At 37.9% G+C, this 21141-nt stretch overlaps 1 protein-coding gene across 2 annotated transcripts in view; it reads left to right on the top strand.

Moving 5' to 3' along the window:
* asb3 (ankyrin repeat and SOCS box containing 3) overlaps positions 1 to 21141 on the top strand; it is a 152517-nt gene that overhangs the window by 73535 nt on the left and 57841 nt on the right. For both annotated transcript variants that reach the window (XM_039738153.1, XM_039738154.1), the window contains exon 7: positions 17161 to 17358. In XM_039738153.1, coding sequence (XP_039594087.1) covers positions 17161 to 17358 — 198 coding nt within the window. The remainder of the gene's footprint in view (positions 1 to 17160; positions 17359 to 21141) is intronic.

Below are 21141 nucleotides of genomic sequence, written 5' to 3'. Positions count from 1 at the left end.
ATTACCCAGGAATTGTAGGGCGCAGCTTTATCTACAATTAAAACAACATTCCCTGGTTCAAAATTTCTTCTTGGTGCAAGCCATTTTTGACATTCTTGAAGTATTGGCAAATACTCTTTAGTCCATCTTTTTCAAAACAAATCAGCCATGTATAGGAGTTGCTTCCGGCCTCTTCGATAGTATTGTTCATTTTTTGAACGGAGTTCAGGTGGCATATCAGGTTATGTCTTCATTAACAGCAAGTGATTGGGTATGAGTGGTTCCAAATCATTTGGGTCATCTGATGTCTTTGTAAGGGGTCTGTTATTGATTATTGATTCCACTTCACACATCATTGTATGAAGACTTTCATCATCGAGTGTTTTTTGGTTTAGTGTTGAATTTAAAATCTTTCTTATGCTTCTGATTTGTGTTTCCTATACTCCACCTTGATGAGAGGCTGAAGATAGATTGAAAATCCATTTGATTTCTTTCTGCATCATAGCGTTGACGATTTTTTCGTGCACCAGATTTTTAGTAGATTCTCGTAGCTCTCTTTCTGCTCAAACAAAATGTGTTCCATTGTCTGAGCGTATGATTTCAACTTGTCCTCTTCTGCACATAAATCGGTGTATGGCTTGGATACAAGAATCAGTGTGTGAGCTATGTGCAATCGCTATGTGTACAGCTCTGGTTGTTAAACATGTGAAGATTACTCTGTACCTCTTGACCAGACTTCGTTCTCTTTTGACTTTAAAGGGACCAAAATAATCGACTCCAACATTAGTGAATGATGGTTGGTTGAGTACTAGACGATCTTCTGACAAATCTGCCATTTTTTGCTTGCTTGCTTTTGCATTGTATCTTCTGTATGCTGTGCACTTTTAAATGATTTTTCTGATAGCTGAGATTGCCTAGGATATCCAATATTTCTGGCGTAATCGTGCGAGCACATAGTTGCGCCCACAATGTCTGATTTATTTGTGAATGTGCTGCAATATGAGAGAAGCAACATGTGAATGCTTGTGAAGAACTGCAGGATGCTTAACTTCTTCTGGCATTGCAGCTTTCTCCAACTCTCATTATTCCATCTTGACTGTTCTTTTTTACACAAGCCTTTTTCTATAAAACCTTTAAATCTTCTGGAAATTCTTGCTGTTGACTGAAGCAGATAAGCTCTGTTTCGGCTTTAATTAAGTCTTCTAGAGATATTGGACTATCTCTATATTGGTCAGTTTATACCTTTTCATGTGCTTTGCGATGAGTGATATTTGTTTTTCTGGATTACTTTTAGATTGACTTCTAGTTGAAATGTTTTTCTTTCATTTCTTAAGTGCAGCAGTATGTCTTTAAACTTGACGAACAATGTCACTGCTTTCTTCAAGTGTAGCCAATCCAAAAAGTAGCAGAACTGAGCTAACAACAGACAGAATACCACACCTTGTAGCGGACTTGTTTTGTAACTTAATCTGAAATTTGAAACTGTCTTATTTCTGTGCACACTGCATGCCCAGGGCACGCTCTGTGGGAAAGAGACTATGGCTCAAATCTAAGTTCTTTTGTTCATGAGTTCTGACTTTTTCAGGAATAGACAATAAAATTGTTCTGTTGCTACTCACCCACTTAGTCAATTGAAATCCGCCTTTGAGGCATAGAGCTTGGAGGTCATTTGCCAGCTTTATTGCTTGTTCTTCTGTTGCCACCGCCTTTAAGCAGTCATCTACGTAGAAGTTATCGAGAGCGGTGTTAACAGCTTCCTCAGGAAATGTATCTCTGGCATCTTCAGCTGTTCTACGCAAAGCATAAGAAGCACAACTGGGTGAAGAAGTAGCACCAAAAAGATGTATTGTCATTTTGACTTCTTCCAAATCTTTACTTTGATTACCTTCAGGCCAGTATAAAAAGTGTAAAAGATCAGTGTCTTTATCTGGTACTTTAATTTGGTAGAACATTGACTTAATGTCTGCCATTAGTGCTACTGGCTCCTTTCTGAATCTTTTAAGGATGCCAATGAGGGTGTTGGTTAAGTCAGGGCCTTTTGTTCATTAAGTGAAATCCCTTGGTAATTGGCAGTGCAAAGACCACTTGAATCTTATTTTTCTTTGGATGATACATACCATGATGTGGGATGTACCCCACCCTGCCTTCGTTGCAATCCATGCTTTCTTTGGGTACCTTGACAGTGTAATCCTTGTCAGTAATTTCTTTCATGAAGGCTTTATAGTCTTTGTGGAAACGTGAATATTTGCTCAGTTTTTTGAGACCAGTAGCACACTGTTAAGCAATACAGCGATTGTTCTGCATTTTAATTGTTTCATCCTTCAAAGGCAAATGTAATCAATATTGGCCACATACCAGTCTCGCAGATTCTGAGCCTATGTGCATGATCTCGATGTCCTCTTGTGACATCTCCACTTTTTCTTCACAGCTGCAGTCTGGAAAATCTGTGTTTTATTGTTGCAGCAACATATTTTCAATCTCTGTTATTGACACACGATTGATTGAATGTTTGGGCAGCTTACCACTTTGTTTTGCATGGCCCACCAACCACCCATCCAAGTGCAGTCTTCATAGCATGTGGTCCACCTCCTTGGCTAGGTATGATTCGTGACTGCTCTAAGATTTCTGGGTAGTTGATTCCTATTAAAAGATCAACTTCAGAGTCAATACGAGGTAGACGTGCCTCTTTAAGATATGCACAATTATTGATATCTTCTTGTAGTGGAATAATTTCTCTGTTCACTGTAATGGAGACCTGTGTAAAGACCTTTGGCAAATCAATATATTCATCATCATTGAGGCCACAGACTTGTAAATCTGATAAGACAGAACATTGAGGAATACTTGTGTTCTTCTCCCTTGAAGGTTTAATTGTCTCTTGAGCCTTTCAATGCAAATTGTTACTGTACTGCCGAGTACATACCTTTCACTCTTCTTAGATTTTACCTTAACTGGAAGCACTTGCAGTGCGCACTCTTCACTGGCCCCAGTAAAGGCACAAGTCCCAGACTCTGTTTCCTTTTCAGTAGATGTTTTCCACACTGGCAGCAGCTTTAGATGTTGCTCCACTCTCTTTTTTGATTTGCAGGATATCTGGGTGCTGTAAGAACATGTTTCACACTTCATTCTTTCTTTAGAATTCTTACCAAGGTGACCCTGTGTAAGACAGTGAAAGCATAAACTTTTAGGTTTTAAAAAGTCAATTCTTTCTTTATTTGGCAGTTCTTTGATTTTACTGCACTTAGCAAGGGTATGCTGGCCATTGCAGAATACACAAGGCTTTTTAAATGCACGGGTATTGTTAACAGTCTTTTTGACCAAGGCTTCTTAAGTCCCTTTTTTAGCAACATCAGAAATACTTGTTGCAAAAATACCTCCTGATCTCTGTCCATACTTAAGAGGAAAACCTAACCTTGTTGGTCTTTTCCTTTTTCTCTGTGCTGCCTCTTGAAACTTTTCCATAAATACAATACAATGCAATTTATATTTTGTATAGCCCAAAATCACACAAGAAGTGCCGCAATGGGCTTTAACAGACCCTGCCTCTTGAAAGCCCTCCAGCCTTGACTCTCTAAGAAGACAAAAAAAAAACTGCCAAAAAACCCAAGTAGGGAAAAATGGAATAAACCTTGGGAAAGGCAGTTCAAAGAGAGACCCCTTTCCAGGTAGGTTGGGCGTGCAGTGAGTGTCAAAAAGAAGGGGGTCAATGCATTGCAGTACAATACACAGAACAGAACAAATCCTCAGTACAGTATAAAAATAAAAATGTTATAAGTACGGAGTAGAATTTAACAGTAGATGATATTACATAATATGATTTTGATTTGTTTAGAGTCCTGGAGACCTCATCCATCAAGCTTTACCTCAGGCAGGCAAAACAACTTGGCAGGTGGGCCATGGCACCAAGTGCCACATTTGAGTACCGAGAAGAGAAACAGAATAGGTGAGGGTTAGTATCTAGTTATAACTATCATGTTACTTTAGTGCTAATGTCTAGCAACAGAGATGCAGTCTATACAGTTAATCAGCAGCTGTAGTCCGGATATACTAAACTGAAGTAGTGAGTCTTCAGCCGGGATTTAAAAGCTAAGACCGAAGGGGCATCTCTTAAAGTAGCAGACGGACCATTCCATAGTTTAGGGGCCCTGTAACTAAAAGCTCGACCTCCCACTGTTATTTTATTAATCCTTGGAATCATAAGCAAACCGACATCTTGAGATCTTAATGTGCGCTTTGGTTGTAAATCATTATAAGTTCAGACAAGGAAGCCAGACCTTGGCCATTTAATGCTTTATATGTTAGGAGGATTTAGCCAGTGTAAGGATTTAAGAACTGGAGTTATGTGCTCTTATTTTCTTGTTCTTGTAATACTTCTTGCAGCAGCATTTTGGTTTAACTGGAGGCTGTATAAAGAGCAGTTTAATCATCCGGTGAACACCGCATTGAAGTAGTCAATCCTTCTAAAAATAAATGCATGAATTAATTTCTCAGAATCCTGTTTATTTAGAAAGCGCCACAATTTCCCAATATTTTTAAGATGGAAGAAACATGATTTGGACATCTTTGTAATATGCGCTTTAAATGACATGCTAGAGTCAAAGCTAACTCCTAGATTGCAGGCTGATTTAGTAAAATTAATGGTGACTCCAACTGAGTTAAATGATGACAAAATATTGTTGTGATCAGCGTCATTCCCTCCAACAATTAACATCTCTGTTTTATCTGTGTTTAAAGACAAGTAGTTCTCATCCTTCCACTCCTTTAAGTCACAAACACAACTAATTAAAGACAACATCGGAGAAACTTTCCATTCCAGAACCCCCCGCGATAGGTGAAAATCCGCGAAGTAGAAACCATATGTTTGTATGGTTATTTTTATATATTTTAAGCTCTTAGAAACTCTCCTGCACTGTTTATAAATATTCTCCGCACAGTTATACAGTAAACCCTTGTTTATAGCGGTTGATCCGCTCCAGACAGATAAATGAATTTCCAAGAAGTAGGATTCTTTATTTATAAATCTAATATTTTCGCAGTTAGAGCATTGAAAACCTGTTTACGACCTTCTAAATACGTTTTTTAACATTATTAGAGCCCTCTATACATGAAATAACACCCTTTAGTCAAAAGTTTAAACTGTGCACCATGACAAGACAGAGATGACAGTTCTTTCTCACAATTAAAAGAATGCAAACATATCTTCCTCTTCAAGGTGCGCATCAGGAGCGGAGAATGTCAGAGAGAGAAAGTAAAGTAAACAATCAAAAATCAATAGGGCTGTTGCGCTTAAGTATGCAAGCAACGTGATAAAGCGTTGCAATGAAGGGATCAAAGTGAAGGTAGCCTTTCAGCATTTTTTTTACAGGCGCGTCCGTATCTTTTAAGCAAACAGCCACTGTGCAAACAGCCCCTCTGCTCACACCCCCTCCATCAGGAGCAGATAATGGGGCCAATCATACGCCTCCCTGATGGTATTGCATGATGGATAAGTATCTGCCTGTATTTCTCAGAGAGAGTGAGAGAGACAGAGAAAAGCAAACAATGAAAAATCAATATGGGCTGTTAGAGCTTTTAAGTGTGCGAAGCAGCGCGCAGGAAGCATATCGTATATCATTGAGGAGTTTTATTTAATATGTAATACGTGCTCTGATTGGGTAGCTTCTCAGCCATCCGCCAATAGCGTCCCTTGTATGAAATCAACTGGACAAACAAACTGATGAAGCATGTAACATAAATTGAAAGACCCATTGTCCGCAGAAATCCGCAAACCAGCGAAAAATCCGTGATATATATTTATATATGCATACATTTAAAATCCACGATGGAGTGAAGCCGCAAAAGTCGAAGCGCGATATAGCGAGGGATCACTGTATACAGTAATGATGGAGCACTGTCAGTACATTTCTGTACATATTTGAATCGATTCGATAAATAAGAACTAAACCAAGCGAGCACAGTGCCTGTAAGCCCAACATCATTTTCTAGCCTGTATAGTAAAATAGAATATCAGTAAATATCTTAGCCTGTTTATGTTAAAAGGTAGTTAAATTGCGAATGTCAGTATCTCTGTCTTCTCTTTCTTCAATTTCATAAGCTAAGTTTCCCCACATATCTTGTAACGAATATGTTAGCTTTGAGAGTATAGTATGGATATTTTCATTGCTATTAAATGCTGCTTGATTTCTTTCTTTGGTCATGGAGCCCATACTGTTATCAAGAAAGGTTGCATAGTCTGTCAAGGCCTCTCCATCATTTTGTTTTATTTGATACCACTTCAATGCCTTACTTATGTATGCATCTACTACAAACACTTGGTTGCCATAGTAAATTTCAAGCTGCTTTCTAGCTCTTTCTTAACCTTGATCTGGTGACAATAGTGCACAACCATTAATCATTCTTGAGCTGGACCTTTTGTACATTGAATGAGGTAATCTAATTTATCTTGTGGGTCTACTTATACATCACCTACAGGGTGATCAAAGGCTCTGATGAAGTTTGCATAAGCTAGTGGGTTACCTGAAAATAAAGGGACCTGTCTGCGTGGTACTTCACCTCGTGGCACAGGAGGTGCTGGAGCAGGAGCTAACTTTTGTTAGGGTTAGTGATTTAGCCATTTCATTGATTGCTTTCTGACATTCAGTTTGATTTTTTTGATATTCGGCTTAATTGTGAAATAACACATCAATAAGAGAGTGCCCGTAAGACTGCGAACGGGCCCCTGCGGTAGTTACTGATCACACCTGCCTTTCAGACTCAAATTCATCCAACCTTTGTAGGATTCTTTCGAGTGTTGATTGTTCAACCAACACTGCCAAAGAAGATTTTGATGCTGCAGCGGTTTGTTATGCTGATAAGCCGCATTTGTTTTTGAGAACATGTTTTAACTGAGGAGAAGCTTGTCATACTTTTGACTTTGTGCAATCCTGGTCTTGCAATTGCATCTCTTTGAATTGATTAACTAGCTGTTTGTCAGATGAGCGTGTTAACAAGCTGTTTGTATCTTACAGCCATGTCACTGTAGCGTCAATAAATTTGTTCCATTTCTTAGAGTTTTCTGCGAAGGTCGTTTTCTGTTTTTTAATTGCGCCTTTTATTCAGCTCCTCAATCTGACTGTACGTCTCACAAAAGATTACAAGCTTTTGAACTACTTCTGTGTGATTTCCTGGAGTGTCTTTAAGGCTTTCGATTTCAACCATAAGCTCAGAAAGCTGATCTTTCCTCCGACTTATATGACCTTTAAGATCTCCAATTACATTCTCTGGCTTTGAGTCCGTACTCAGATCATTCTCAACTTCACTTGAGCTATGCTTAGACGTTGCCATGACAGCAGCTCAAGTAACTGACAGTGCGTTTCCTGACAGCAACTTCGTCACAATCGGGACGCTCCAACAAATCAGATTACTTCCTTACAGCGAGGCTCCCATGACTCAGGCAAAAGCACAAGCAATCATCCACAATGTCTTTTATAATATCACAGTCTCTTAAACTTCTCAAGTTTAGGAACGGCGACCTTGCTTTAATTTATGATCATGCAGACAAAGAAGATAAGAGCACTGTACCTCAGGATAGGTCAGTTCTTTTTCTTTCGTTGAGAAGTTCTGGAGCACAAGCATCCTCTCTTCTCAGATGGCAGCTTCCTGTTCAAGTTCAAGGCCTTCAGAAGGCAAGTTTTCTGACGAAAATGTAGCTATGTTTTTCCAAAATTTCCAAAGTTTAGCAGCTCTAACTTAAAAAAATGGGATTGAACAAACCTGCCGCTCCAAAATGATTCCACAGACAAAATATCTTTGTTTGTAAACATTTTAGTTAAAATTCAAAGTAAAACAGTTTACACAAAAAAGAAAAATTTAAATAGCAAAAAAAAGAAAAATTATTGTTAAGAAAAGTTCTTTTCAAAGCTTAAATCTTGTTACATTTCAAATTGTTACAAATTACTTCAAACGTTTATAGCCATTTCTAAACATCAATAGTCAGAAAACTGTATGCCTATCCTATTTCTGATTTGAAAATGGGTCTTTCAGGTCCCTGTGTACTGGGACCTGTTCTAAACAACAACTGACTCAATTATCATACTGTATCTTAGTTTATAGCAAGAGAGTTCTTTCTCTTACTAATTTATAGGGGAAAGACTATACAATTATCTATGACTATGAAAGAAATTTATATTCTATTCAAATTAAGCAAACACTAATATAAGTTTAGCTCATAACTTTAACTTTCTATGATTGCCTCTTACAAAAGCTTTAGACTCATCAAATATTTTGATCTCCGGTTTTCCATAGATTTCAACGTTTTAGGATTCCCAATACCAAAAACATTGATATCTCGATAATGTGTGTGTGTGTGGTGTGTGCTATAAAGGCCAGATGAAAAAAATACCAAACTTGAAACTTAAGCCTATTATGAGATGACAATGTGCTGACTAGTTTTTGAGCCAAATCAGGCAAGAGAAAGAGGCACTCTAGAGGATCACTCAAATACCATAGTTCTGTAATTAATTATGAATTCTTCTTATCAATTACTATCATAATGACCTATTTTATGATCAGAAAAATCGGCATCCGAGCGGTAAATAATTACTGAAATGTTATGGAATAGTTTGGATAACTTGTTTACTAGAACACAAACCCTACTGACGCTCACGTCTAATTTTTTCTGTTGTATTAGAACCTTGTTAGTTTTACGAAATTTGAAAAGCACACAGTTAGTTAAGAGGAATGTGTCAAAATCTGTGCTACAGTGGAATTGGTCCATTTTTTAAATTTCATTTTAGTGATATATAGAGTAGAATCTAAGAGAAAAGAAATGTCAAAGGTTGTTGCTTCTATTTATTTTTGTTGTGCAGTGTAATTTTTCTTTGTTGAGTAAGTTATGCACTCATAACCTCAACACAATAAGTAGATAATTATTGTATGTTTAACTGTTAATGGCCTCAGCAACCCTGAATTGGATTCAGCAGGTTTGAAAGTGATTTCTTATGTAAGCATGTGTAATTGTTTCAATAGGTTGGTTAAATATCAGACCTGAGTTAGCCCAGCCCTGTCCAAATTATATATGGTTAGCTTTCACATTCACAATGAAAATGTTACTGCACTGGTTCTAGGGGTGCATCATAACACAAACAAAGGAAAAATGTGAAACGTCATGGAGAAAAAGCTATTTATGCCTGTTATTCTGGAAAGGATTATATAGCACCAGTTCTTAGTCTCTGGCAATCCATTGTACTGCTGTACAGTAGTCCCTTCCCTCTAGCAGCAGTTATCCTGGCAAAAACTCTCCACGAATCAGAAAAATAGTTGATTCTTTCTTTGCATTATTAATAACTGGCCATGCCCCGCATCTCCGCCCACGTATTAGTGAAAAAGGAAAGTGAGGAGGGTCCTGGCCAGCTCCCCACTCCTGACTTTACACTTCCCTGCTCCCCTCTGCCCACAGCCTCTGCCTCAGATTAGCACGAATATATCACTCCTGCAAGCAAACTATGATTCTTAGCGCCATGAGAGAAGTTGCACAATCAATCAAAATGTTCAAGCAAATTATAGAAAAAAACCCAATCTAAATCAGTTATTTCTCTCATGAAAAGCAGACAGACGTTGGATTTGATGTATCTCAAGGTACCACTGTATATATTACATTATATAGTGTGTGTGTGTGTTTGTGTGTATATATATATATATATATATATATATATATATATATATATATATATATATATATATATATATATATATATATATATATATATATATATATATATAATATATATATATATAATATATTGTGGTAGATGGGGGCGCTCTCGCTCCCTTGAACCCCTGTCCACGACTCCAAACACCAGATAAAAGTCCCAATAATGACTTTATTAATCTTCCACAGTGCACAAAGCACCCTTTCCTCCACAATACTCATACAAATCACAAATAATCACTAAGAAACAATCCTCTAGCTCCCAGACGCGTTGCCACCCTTCCTTCCACCCAGCTCAGCTCGCTGTCTGGGAGCTCTCACCCGCTACTTCTTAAACGCGGGCCCAGATCACACCGCGTCCCTCTATTATGTACGATACGGGTCTCGCTTACCTGTATCGCCGACTTATTCAGTATGGGAGGCTCCCCACCAAATCGCTGCACGTAGGCCCTCACCTTCTCCAGCGGCTATCTGGCTGCAGCTCCCAACTCCCCGACGATCTTTTCAGTGCTCGTCAGGACCTGTAGAAAACTTACTACGGGCTCGATAAGTTTCTCGAGTTCCCGCAAATTAATAACATTATTTACTTCTGGCACGTGCTCTATGTCAGGTCTCGCGGAGGCTTCTGGGATTTGGAGCTCTCTGAGGGTCAGGTTGCCTCCTTCAGCGAACTGCGGCCTGTCTTTATTATTTTTGTGACATCCCGATCAGCCATTTCCCGACCCTCCTTATCTTCTCGCGGGGTGAGCGGTGCCTCGCTCACCTCCCCCTTCCCCTTCGGAATGTCCAAGTCCGATACTTTGGGCTCGAAGGCACAAAGAGCAGGACGCGGACCTCCTCCTTCCCAGAAAGCAGTGGGTTTGTTGCCGTGTCCCTCCTCGGCTACCGTCATGCGGAAGTCGACTCCTAGGCGCTCTGGCTTCGACAGGAGCAGGCCGTCGTCTTCGGGGCAGTCTCCTTTTTCCCTCGGAGCCTCCAGGTGATCATCTCCGAGGTACATGCAAGGAGGGGTGGCATGGTGGCGCAGTGGTAGCGCTGCTGCCTCGCAGTTAGGTGACCCGGGTTCGCTTCCCGGGTCCTCCCTGCATGGAGTTTGCATGTTCTCCCGTGTCTGCGTGGGTTTCCTCCGGGCGCTCCGGTTTCCTCCCACAATCCAAAGACATGCAGGTTAGGTGGATTGGCGATTCTCAATTGGCCCTAGTGTGTGCTTGGTGTGTGGATGTGTTTTTTTGTGTTTCCCCTGCGGTGGGTTGGCACCCTGCCCAGGATTGGTTCCAGCCTTGTGCCCTGGGTTGGCTGGGATTGGCTCCAGCAGACCCCCGTGACCCTGTATTCGGATTCAGCGGGTTAGAAAATGGATGGATGGATACATGCAAGGAACAAAGTGAGTAATAATAAATGGATTTTCATTAATGTTCCCGGCACGTACCTCAGAGCGATCGGTGGGTCCTGGAGGTTTCTCCGGACTTGTAAGGCCGTTCCTTGACTCCTCCCGAGCGTCGGCCATTGCACCTAAGGAGCTCCCGCTGGCGTTGTCACTCTGTTTGCCCTTCCTCTTTCCCATTTTGGACTCGGAATTTTCGGGTTTCAGTGATGTTGTGGTGATTCCTGACGCCGTAGTCTTCTTGGGGTTCTCTTCCCACAGAAAATTTTGATTCAGGTCCTCCACTATAGATGCTGGAGTATCCTGCCAGCTGCGCCACTGTGGTAGATAAGGGGCGCTCTCGCTCCCTTGAACCCCTGTCCACGACTCCAAACACCAGGTAAAACTCCCAATAATGACTTTATTAATCTTCCACGGTGCACAAAGCACCCTCTCCTCCACAATACTCATACAAATCACAAAATTAATCACTAAGATCCAATCCTCCTCCTCGCCGTCTTGGAGCTCTCACAGTCCTTTTATATTCCCTGACCCGGAAGTGTTCCCAATCCCCAGTCCATGTGATCCTGTATCACTTCCAGGTTAGGTAAAAGTTCTTTTCTTCACCCTGGAAGCCCGTCGCTCTTCCCTTGACGAACTTCCAGGTCATAGGGCACAAATAAGTCTTTGGTCCTCCCTGCAGCTCCCTCTTGCGGCACCTGTGGTATCCAGCAGGGCTGAGGATAAAAACTACATAGTCCATGACTCCCTGCTGGTCTTCGGGGCACCTCCATACTGCAGGGAGGGCTCCATTTGGCAGCCTGGGGTATTGGCCGGGATGACGAGCCGGCCACATCTCACTATATATATATATATATATATATATATATATATATATATATATATATATATATATATATATATATATATATATATATATAATATGAGTGCCCCAACTAACGAGTTTTTTGAGATATGAGCCGTCACTAGGTCGATTTTTTTTTTTTTGCCTTGAGTTACGAGCCAAAATTCGAAATGCAAACCATCCAAGAGCTTGTCGCCGCACATTCTGAGGAACTGACGACAGAGGAGTTGACGGGACTACAGACACAGCAACATACAGAGGTTCTTCAGTAGATCGGTATTGCAGATGAGCCAGTTGCAGAGGAAGTTATCTCTTCAAGTGAGATAAAGGAAATGTTGGCAATGTGGGAAAAAGTTTGATATTATTGAAAAGAAACACCCTGAAAAAGTTGCAATTGGTTGTGCAGCAGCGCAATTTAATGACACTTGCCTAACACTTGACTTGAAGAGAAAGAAAAAAACACTTGTCTTGAAAACATCTGTTTTTTTCTTTAGATTATCTTTTATGTATTAGGTTTTATTTTGTTTGTATACAATATTTGTTCATTATAAATTTTTCTTATGTTGAAAACATTTATCAAAAAAATTGGGGTGGTTTTTTGGGGGCTGGCACAAATTAATCTCATTTTAATTAAGTTCAATGAGGAAAACTGATTTCTTATTCTGAATATTCTATTTTTGGCACATTTTCTTTAGAACATGATACAGTTGTTTTTTTCATTTATAATTATAAAAGGGTGATCAATCAACTTTATAAGCTAGAAGGAAACCAGGACTTCCTAGATGTAAAACCTGACCTAATTTAGTTCATAAGGCTATTCTTGACTTGAAATATTACTCAAATTATTCCATCCATCCATCCATTATCCAATCTGCTATATCCTAACTTCAGGGTCATTGGAGTCTGATGCAGCCAATCCCAGCCAACACAGGCCGGAAGGCAGGAAACAAACTCCAGGCAGGGCGCCAGCCCACCGCAGGGCTCGCACACACACACCAGGGACAATTTAGACTCACCAATGCATGTCCTTGGACTGTGGGAGGAAACCGGAGTACCCGAAGGAAACCCACGCAGACACGGGGAGGACATGCAAACTCCATGCAGGGAGGACCCGGGAAGCGAACCCAGGTCTCCTAACTGCGAGGCAGCAGCTCTAGCCACCGTGCCACCCACTCAAATTATTTTAAAGTTTAATTCAGTAGGTTTTTTTTTTTTTATTTTATTAACTTTCCAATTTAAAGGTAGAATTAGTTATAGTATACAACTGAAGCAACACATTTAAAGCATCTTTGGAGACTAACTAGTGCCCCACCAAGGGTTGGTTCCTGCCTTTTACCCAAGGTACACAGAATATACACAAGCTCCTGCCATATTCCACTAGATTAGAAGGTTAGAAAGTAGATAGATTGATTGATGGATAAATTTTAGAGATTATTTAGGGTAATTACTGTGTCCACCTCATAGTATTTAAAGTAAAGAAATTACATTAATTGCATTTACAAGTATAGGCTTTGCATTATTTAGATCATAAGAAAATATTAAACATTAATTGTCTTAACTGTTTTAGATGGAAATTTGCATTTGGATCAGAATAGCTGCAAATTCATGTTCTCAAAATATTACCAAACGAATGTCTAGATTTGAAGGTCTGGGTTCGTTTTCAGTCAATTGAAAACATATTTAGACCTTACAAGTGACGTTTTAACATATTTGAGAAGTTCTAGAGAACAAATTAGTATTTGTTAGCAAATGTCTTAATGTCACAGGTGTTTAATTGATTTAGCCATCTTTTGGTGTAGAACCTTGGCTACATACTGACTAGGGGTGTGCGGTATGACCAAAATTCTATATCACTGTATTTTTCTAAATTATCCCGTTTTCACGGTATTCAACGGTATTTTTTTCCCCATGCATGAGTGGATGTTAACCACATTTTCCACTATAATTACTGGCTAAGAATAACCTGTTCCACTGTCAAGAGTATTGTACATTGTACAAAAAAAAAACATTCTAATGTGCGCACAAGTATTAATACAGTTTTGCATTGCCCCATAAAGTGATAGTTTTCAAGGGGGTGGCACTAATGGAGAAGGTATCACATTGCATGACAGATGCAGTCAAAATATAGAACCTGTTTATTCAACAAATTTTGCAAAAACAAACTATAATTTTGACAACATATTTTCAACCATACAAAGAGGCATTTAGACTTAGTAAAATATCCAGAAGTGCTTGTCAAAAATTGTATTGCACCGAATATGTCTTAGAAAAGGAATAAATAGTAAATATTTTTTGTAAACCGACTACACATTCTGTTAATGTTAACAATCTCTGTCCACTGACACGTTAAAGTGACTTTTTAAACAACTTTATCATCATTAAACAGCATTAAATTTAAACTAATAAATAATAACAATAAAATAAATAATAGTATTATTAATGATAGTTGCACTATTACTTCAAGACTTCAAGCCCAGGTGCATTACACAGTATTCACCAAATTAAAATAACATAAAACAAGTGCAACTTGGTGATGACATCTTTACCAACTGAACCATCATTTAGGCAAACTGCATTAATATGGACCTTGCTTCAAGCTAAGCTATACTGGGAAGAAAAAAACAAACTATATGTTGGGAACAAAGTCAACATTTCCACTTTATTCTCGCCGTTTATGTTGAGGTTAAAGTCGACATTTCCACTTTATTCTCATAGTTTACTTCATAATTAAAGTAGAATGTCGTAAACTAAACTTCTTCCTAAAATCAACGTTTAATCAATTAATTTACCCCGTCATAAATTAATGCAGCACATTAAATGCTTTGTGTTTTGTTCCCCAACCCAGTGGTTAATCACTACGCTTCTAAAACTGACTTCCTCCGCACTAAGAGAAGACAGCAATCACCATACAGAATCCATTCACTTAATGATATTCCTGCTTTCTGAAAATTTAGAATGCTAAGATAAATACTTGATATCATTTTCATGATGAAATGCATTAAAGCAGGTATTACACATGCACGGTAGTGAGGCGGTAGTGCTGCTCCCTCGCAGTAAGGGGTCCCCTGGTGAATGTTCAGTGTAGAGAACTTTATGGCAGGTGTGACGAGGCTCCAAAAAACTGGATGTATGAATAGCTGTCGCACAGGTTTAATTTAAATATTGTGCAGATGTTGGGTTTCTGATCTGCTGGTCGGAGACACAAACACAGAATTCAATGCATGTTCTTCTGAGAGGGCTATCTTTATTGCATGTCTCTATCTGACGTACCGAAACCCCAGTTCCTTTTTCCTTCCTTTTTCTTGCACCACATAACCAATCACCACACGATAAACGTCTTTGTGAAATTAAAACTAGTTATAAACTTAGCCCACGGAGTGTTCAGAACTTTAAAAATATCTTCGTTATACATGTTTAATTATGCCATCCATTCAGAGTTGCGCCCATCTCTGAACGAGTCGCCAGCACATCGCAGGATGAATACAAGCAAAACATACACTAGCAGGGCACAACAAAACCCCACATCCTACATGACTTTGAAAGGAAACTGAAGCACGCCAAGTAAACCCACCAGAAAAACATGCAAATGCAAGGCAGGCACGCCGTCGTGCCCCCATATGTTTAATGCAAGCTTTAATGCATTTCACCATGAAAATTATATTAAGTATTTATCTTAGCATTCTAAATGTTCAGAGAGCAGGAAGATCATGAAGTGAATGTATTCTGTGCGGCGATCGCTGCCGGCGCCTCCTGTTAATGCAAGAAGAAGTCAGTTTAAGAATCACTTAACACAAAGCATTTAATGTGCTATATAACTTATGACAGAGTTTGAGAAAATCTAGTAAATTAAAAAATCATTTTACGATGAAGTTTAGTTTACAGTGGTCTACTTTAATGACAAATTACGAGAATAAAGTCAACATGTCGTCACACTATTACACAGTACCCAGGTACATTACACTGTATTGAAAACAAATAAAACCAGTACAACTTGGCTTGCAGTATTATCCAGTAGTATAGAAACAGTATTTACACATCTGAACTTTTAAAACTATCTAAGTTATCTCCAGGCGACGGACGTGACTCCTTTTTTTCGGCAAAAGTTCTTCTGTTCATCATGTTCAACTTTACTTTTAGTTCAGTTTCGGAATGCTCTCTGTCCATTTTCACCGTGCGGTGGTACCGCCCACTATTTGGTGGTGTAGCAGTGAAAAAGAGCCCTAGTGCAACAAATCTGTGTTTAGTGGTGTAGCAGTGAAAAAGGTCCCCACTTGAACAGTTTCCCGCTGCGCCACGTTCTGAACGTCGTTTAGGCAATTTAAACCGGTGTTGCGGTATAAGAAAACTCCATATCATAAAAAAAATAAAAAACGGTTTTCGGTATGAACCGGTATACCGCCCAGCACTAATACTGACAAAAAACAAGAAAATAAATACAAGAAAATGAATATCTAATCATGAATTTAAAATGCTGTTGAATAGCTCAGCCATAGTGGTAATTATTTGGTGGATGTGACAGAACATCTACAATTCTACTTGCTTTTCTCATTAGCATGTGTTAACTGGAGTGCCCTCCCATGAGAACTAGAAATCTGCTTTTAATGTGAAAAACTGCACAGTGGATAGAGTTGGCCAGAGGTTTCCTTGGTTATTTAAATGCAGAGAATGGAATTGCAAAAAATGCATAAATTAGTACTTTTTCTAAGTCATGATTTGTTTTCAAAAATAAAACATGAATTTTGTGTGACGTGTCTAATTATTTGCCATTTTTAAGTAAAGTTTAATTATAAATAATGATGGGAGGATTTGTAATCCGGTGCCCGGTTATCATATTTGGAAAAAATGGTTACCTGGATTAGTGACAATGAATTGATTAAATGACAACTGTGTACAAATGTTGAAGATAGACAGCAAGAATTGTACTGATTACTATTTGTTAGCTGTGGGTTGTAAAGCTAACGTTTTTCCATTTATTCTTCCAAACCCACATTCTTCAGATGCTGTGCCAAAAAGATTTGTGTGATAATATATGTTAAAGGATTCTATCAGAAATACTGTGTACACTGTGTATTCATTGTGGCTAGACAGTCTTAGAAACTTTCTTTGATTAGTATTTGATAGTTCAACATTGTAAAGGTAAATTTTTTTCCCATTCATTCTTTAAAGTTATTTTTTATTAAGATTTGTAAAAAATTATCATTCTTTGTCAAACTAATGTTTATAAGGTGTTACATTTAATGACGTAATTAATTTGTATCTCAACAGGATTCTTGAGAAACTTATACCTATTACTAATCGAATATGTGATACAGGCATAGGTAAGGTCAGCCCAGTTTATTCTGCTGTGCTTGGTGATCAGGAAGACTGTTTGAAGATTCTTCTGCAAGAAGGTTATAGCCCAAATGCACAGGAATGCATGATGTTTGGTTATACATCTCCTCTTTCTACAGCCATTGCCAGAGTGTAAGTTTATTTCTTGCTCAATCTGTTTGTGTTTATCAATACTTTCTAGGTGTGTCTAGTATATTTTGAACAACATTTTTTGCTTGTTTCGAAGCATTTGGTAATTCAGAACAAAAAATATAATATCAGTGGAAGACGGTAATTTATAGCTATAGTACTCATGATTATATTGGTTATCACATAACTGAAAATAAGAATGAAATACATTTAAATACCTCACTGCGCATGTGTAAAGTACAAGAAACACTAATTTGCTTTATTAGTAAATTATAGTGTGGTCTGTGAAGATCTAAAAGGTCTTTCTTTATGCATTTAAACAAAAAAATAGTTAAAACATTGCAAAGGTTGGTTACATAACGTTAAGGATCTATTGTCCAAATACAAGAGGTACACAAAACTAAGCTTGAAATCAAAATACAGTGGAACCTCGGTTTGCGAGCATAATTTGTTCCGGAAACGTGCTCGCAGTCCAAAGCAATCGTATATCAAAGCGAATTTCCCCATAAGAAATAATGGAAACTCGGATGATTCGTTCCACAACCCAAAACTATTCATATAAAATGATTAATACAAAATATAAAGTAAAAATACATAAAACAAATTAACCTGCACTTTACCTTTAAAAAGAATCATGGCTGGTGTGAGTGAGTTTCTAAACTCATGTGGGATTCCACCCAACAGGACGACATGCGGAAGAGTGTCCCAAAGCAATCGTAGTCTCCCAGCGCTATAGCAGTTCGCCGTATAAGCGCATCCAAAAAGATCACAGACATGCTATAAGTTTCTGCCGTCAATGGGTGATACAAGGAACATTATAAATATCCCGCTACAATAAATAACAGCGCTGTTGCTGTTTCAAGCTGAAGGCGGCTAGTGTTGTTAAAGTACTGAGACTCAACTTCGTGTTTTTCACAGCGCACACACACACACATACACACACAGTCACAATGCTGTAGTAAACAGTATACGCTCGTACGGATGTTGACTATATGAGTGAGGCACACAGACTCAGACGGAGAATAGGAGACAATTGCCCTCAATAGAAGAAAGAGACATGCTGTGCGCGAGCAATAGAGATAAGGAGAGAGAGAGAGAGAGCGTGAGAGAGAGAGAAAGAGAGAGAGAGCTGGAGAGAGAGAGAGAGAGAGAGAGCGAGAGAGAGAGCGAGAGAGACAGACAGACAGACGATTGAGAGCGAGAGAGAGCGAGATAAGAAGAGAGAGACAGACAGACAGAGCGAGATATAAGGAGAGAGAGAGAGAAGAACCATCAGCTCAGTTGTGATCGCATGACGCTCCGCAGACAAAGTGTATCCATACTGCTCGTATTGCAAGACATCGCTCGTAAACCTAGGTTCCACTGTATTGGAAGTGTGCTCCCTTCAGCTTTCTCATATACTGAGATAGAGGAAAATGTCATCAGTACCGCTTCCCGTTGCACAATATTTCTCAAATATCATATCTCTCTTTGTTTCTCATCAGAATTAATTGATAATATCAATACACAATAATTTATTTCATGTATAATCAAACTTTATATTAAAATATTTTCACACTTCGGGAGATTGAAAAAGGTGGTGGAATTTTTTCATGATTACATATGTATTACCTAGATTACGTGCAAAGTAAAAAGAGTTATAGTCACCTAAAAATACAGAAAAAGTGTTAGTATATATTTGTTGCAATGAATTGTTATAGATAAAACTGCATTTAGCTGTACATGTATTTAATTATGATAATGGTGGTGGAAATAAAAAAAATAAAATTAAAAGTATTACCAGGAACATGACAGGGACATAGCAGCTTATTGTTCCCATTACTTCTCTATATTTACATGGCATGTTCTATGTTTACACATTATTGTTAAACTTTTATGATTTACAAATTAAAATAAAATTAATAATAGTTATTGAAGGAATATGCGTTTATATTGAATTTTGTACAATGTACACATTTATATTTCCATGATACAAAAATTTCATATGTTTACTTTTTATCACTATAAATATCTATACAAAATTTGAAGCATCAATCTGTAATTTTAACCATAATTTACTTGAAAATTCACAAAAGTATTCAGTCAAAGTACCGCTTCCGGGTGCCAGAAGTGGCCCAAAATTGATGGGATTCTTTATTTATGATATAAATCAGGTATAGAAAATTTCATTGACCTGGGTCAAAGCATTTTTGAGTTATCATGTTTACACACAGACAGACATAATTTCAAAAATTTTATTTTCGACTCAGTAAGGTCTAAAACGTGAAGATCCATCAAAATCTCAAATGTCAAATTTTTTCTCGTTTCCTATACTTTCTCTATACTATGTATATGAGATTTAAAAACAGCTAAATCAATATCAGACTCTAAACCTAAATTAGTTGTTGAATGAGTATATGTCTCTCAAAGGTTTCAAATGTAATCAGCAGGAATGCATCATATACCTGTGGATAGCATCCTAATAGCCTGAAGCTCCAGAGTTGTGACACCCACAAAAACATACACAAAAAATGCTGGAGTCCATGAAAGAAAAACTTTAGAATTGGCCCAAGATAATTATAAAAATATGACCACATGTTAATCAAAATTATTAACATATCCCAGACAATAAACTGTTATTAATATTAAATTACCACCTTCCTGACAGGTTGCACTTTTATAAGCATTAAATTTTGTTTGCTGAATGTTCAAAAAAATTATGTGGAGAAATTCTAATTTCCTATTGACATTATATATGAATTATAACTTTAGCATTAAGTCTTCTATTTTTAACACTTTGTGTGTTTTTAAAAATAATGAAAACAATTACTTATTGGGTGAGATACAGTATTATTGCATTATTTTAAATAATATAACACAACAACCAGTGCTAATATGTACTGGGAGATATTTAGTGTAATCCTATAACCTCTTTGTCAAGATTTTATTAAAGGTTGTCCTCTCATGTATATTAAAATATTTCCATCCATCCATTTTCCGAACAAGGCTTTTTCATTATATGGTTGCAGGGAGCTGTAGCATATTACACAAGACAGTAACCTCTTGATTGAAAACAAGCCCATTGTAGGATATTGTTTCATTCTCACACACTCATATTCCATGATGCATGTGCAGTAGAGTTGTAAGTTAGACATGAACATCTGTATGATATTGAGCCAAATTACAATGTGAACACTCCACACATATAGTGACTAGATTGAGCATTGAACCCAGGTCAGAACTAGTTGTTCAATGACTGTGCCATATAAATAAAGTGCAATAATAACAGGAAAATGCAAATAATAATAATATGGACACCTTAAGATTAATTTCTTACTAGTATTTATACTGTTTTTAAATTATAAGGAACAAAGATTGTTTTGGGTTGTGAAGGAGAAATATTTTAATTAACAATGTTTTAATTTCCCCAAAAGTGTATACAGTGTAAAGGTCATACTCTGGAACTCTGCAAGAATAGGAGAATTATTTACTTAGAACAGACTGGTGTAGATGGATAGACAGACAATAGATAGAACTTTTATTTGTCCCCGGGGAGAAATTTGGCTTTTTACAGAACTGCTTCAAATAAATACATAAATTGGTAGGTAGGTAAATAAATAAACACAAACACACTGTGGTCTGAACGCACACCAGAATAACTAAAAAGCAAGAACATTCTCATGGAGATTTAAAAAGTAAACGACTCTTCGAGTTGGTGCTTTTTGGAAAACTGTGTTTTTCTCCACTGGACAAATTGCACAGCAATGGAAGTTATGATGTTAGAGATAAAAAAGTATCAAAAAAGAA

Source organism: Polypterus senegalus, chromosome 16 (assembly GCF_016835505.1).
Source record: "Polypterus senegalus isolate Bchr_013 chromosome 16, ASM1683550v1, whole genome shotgun sequence".
In the NCBI taxonomy this organism is placed as follows: Eukaryota; Metazoa; Chordata; class Cladistia; order Polypteriformes; family Polypteridae; genus Polypterus; species Polypterus senegalus.
Note: the sequence above shows the minus strand (reverse complement) of the source record. Positions and strands in the feature narration are given on the sequence as shown.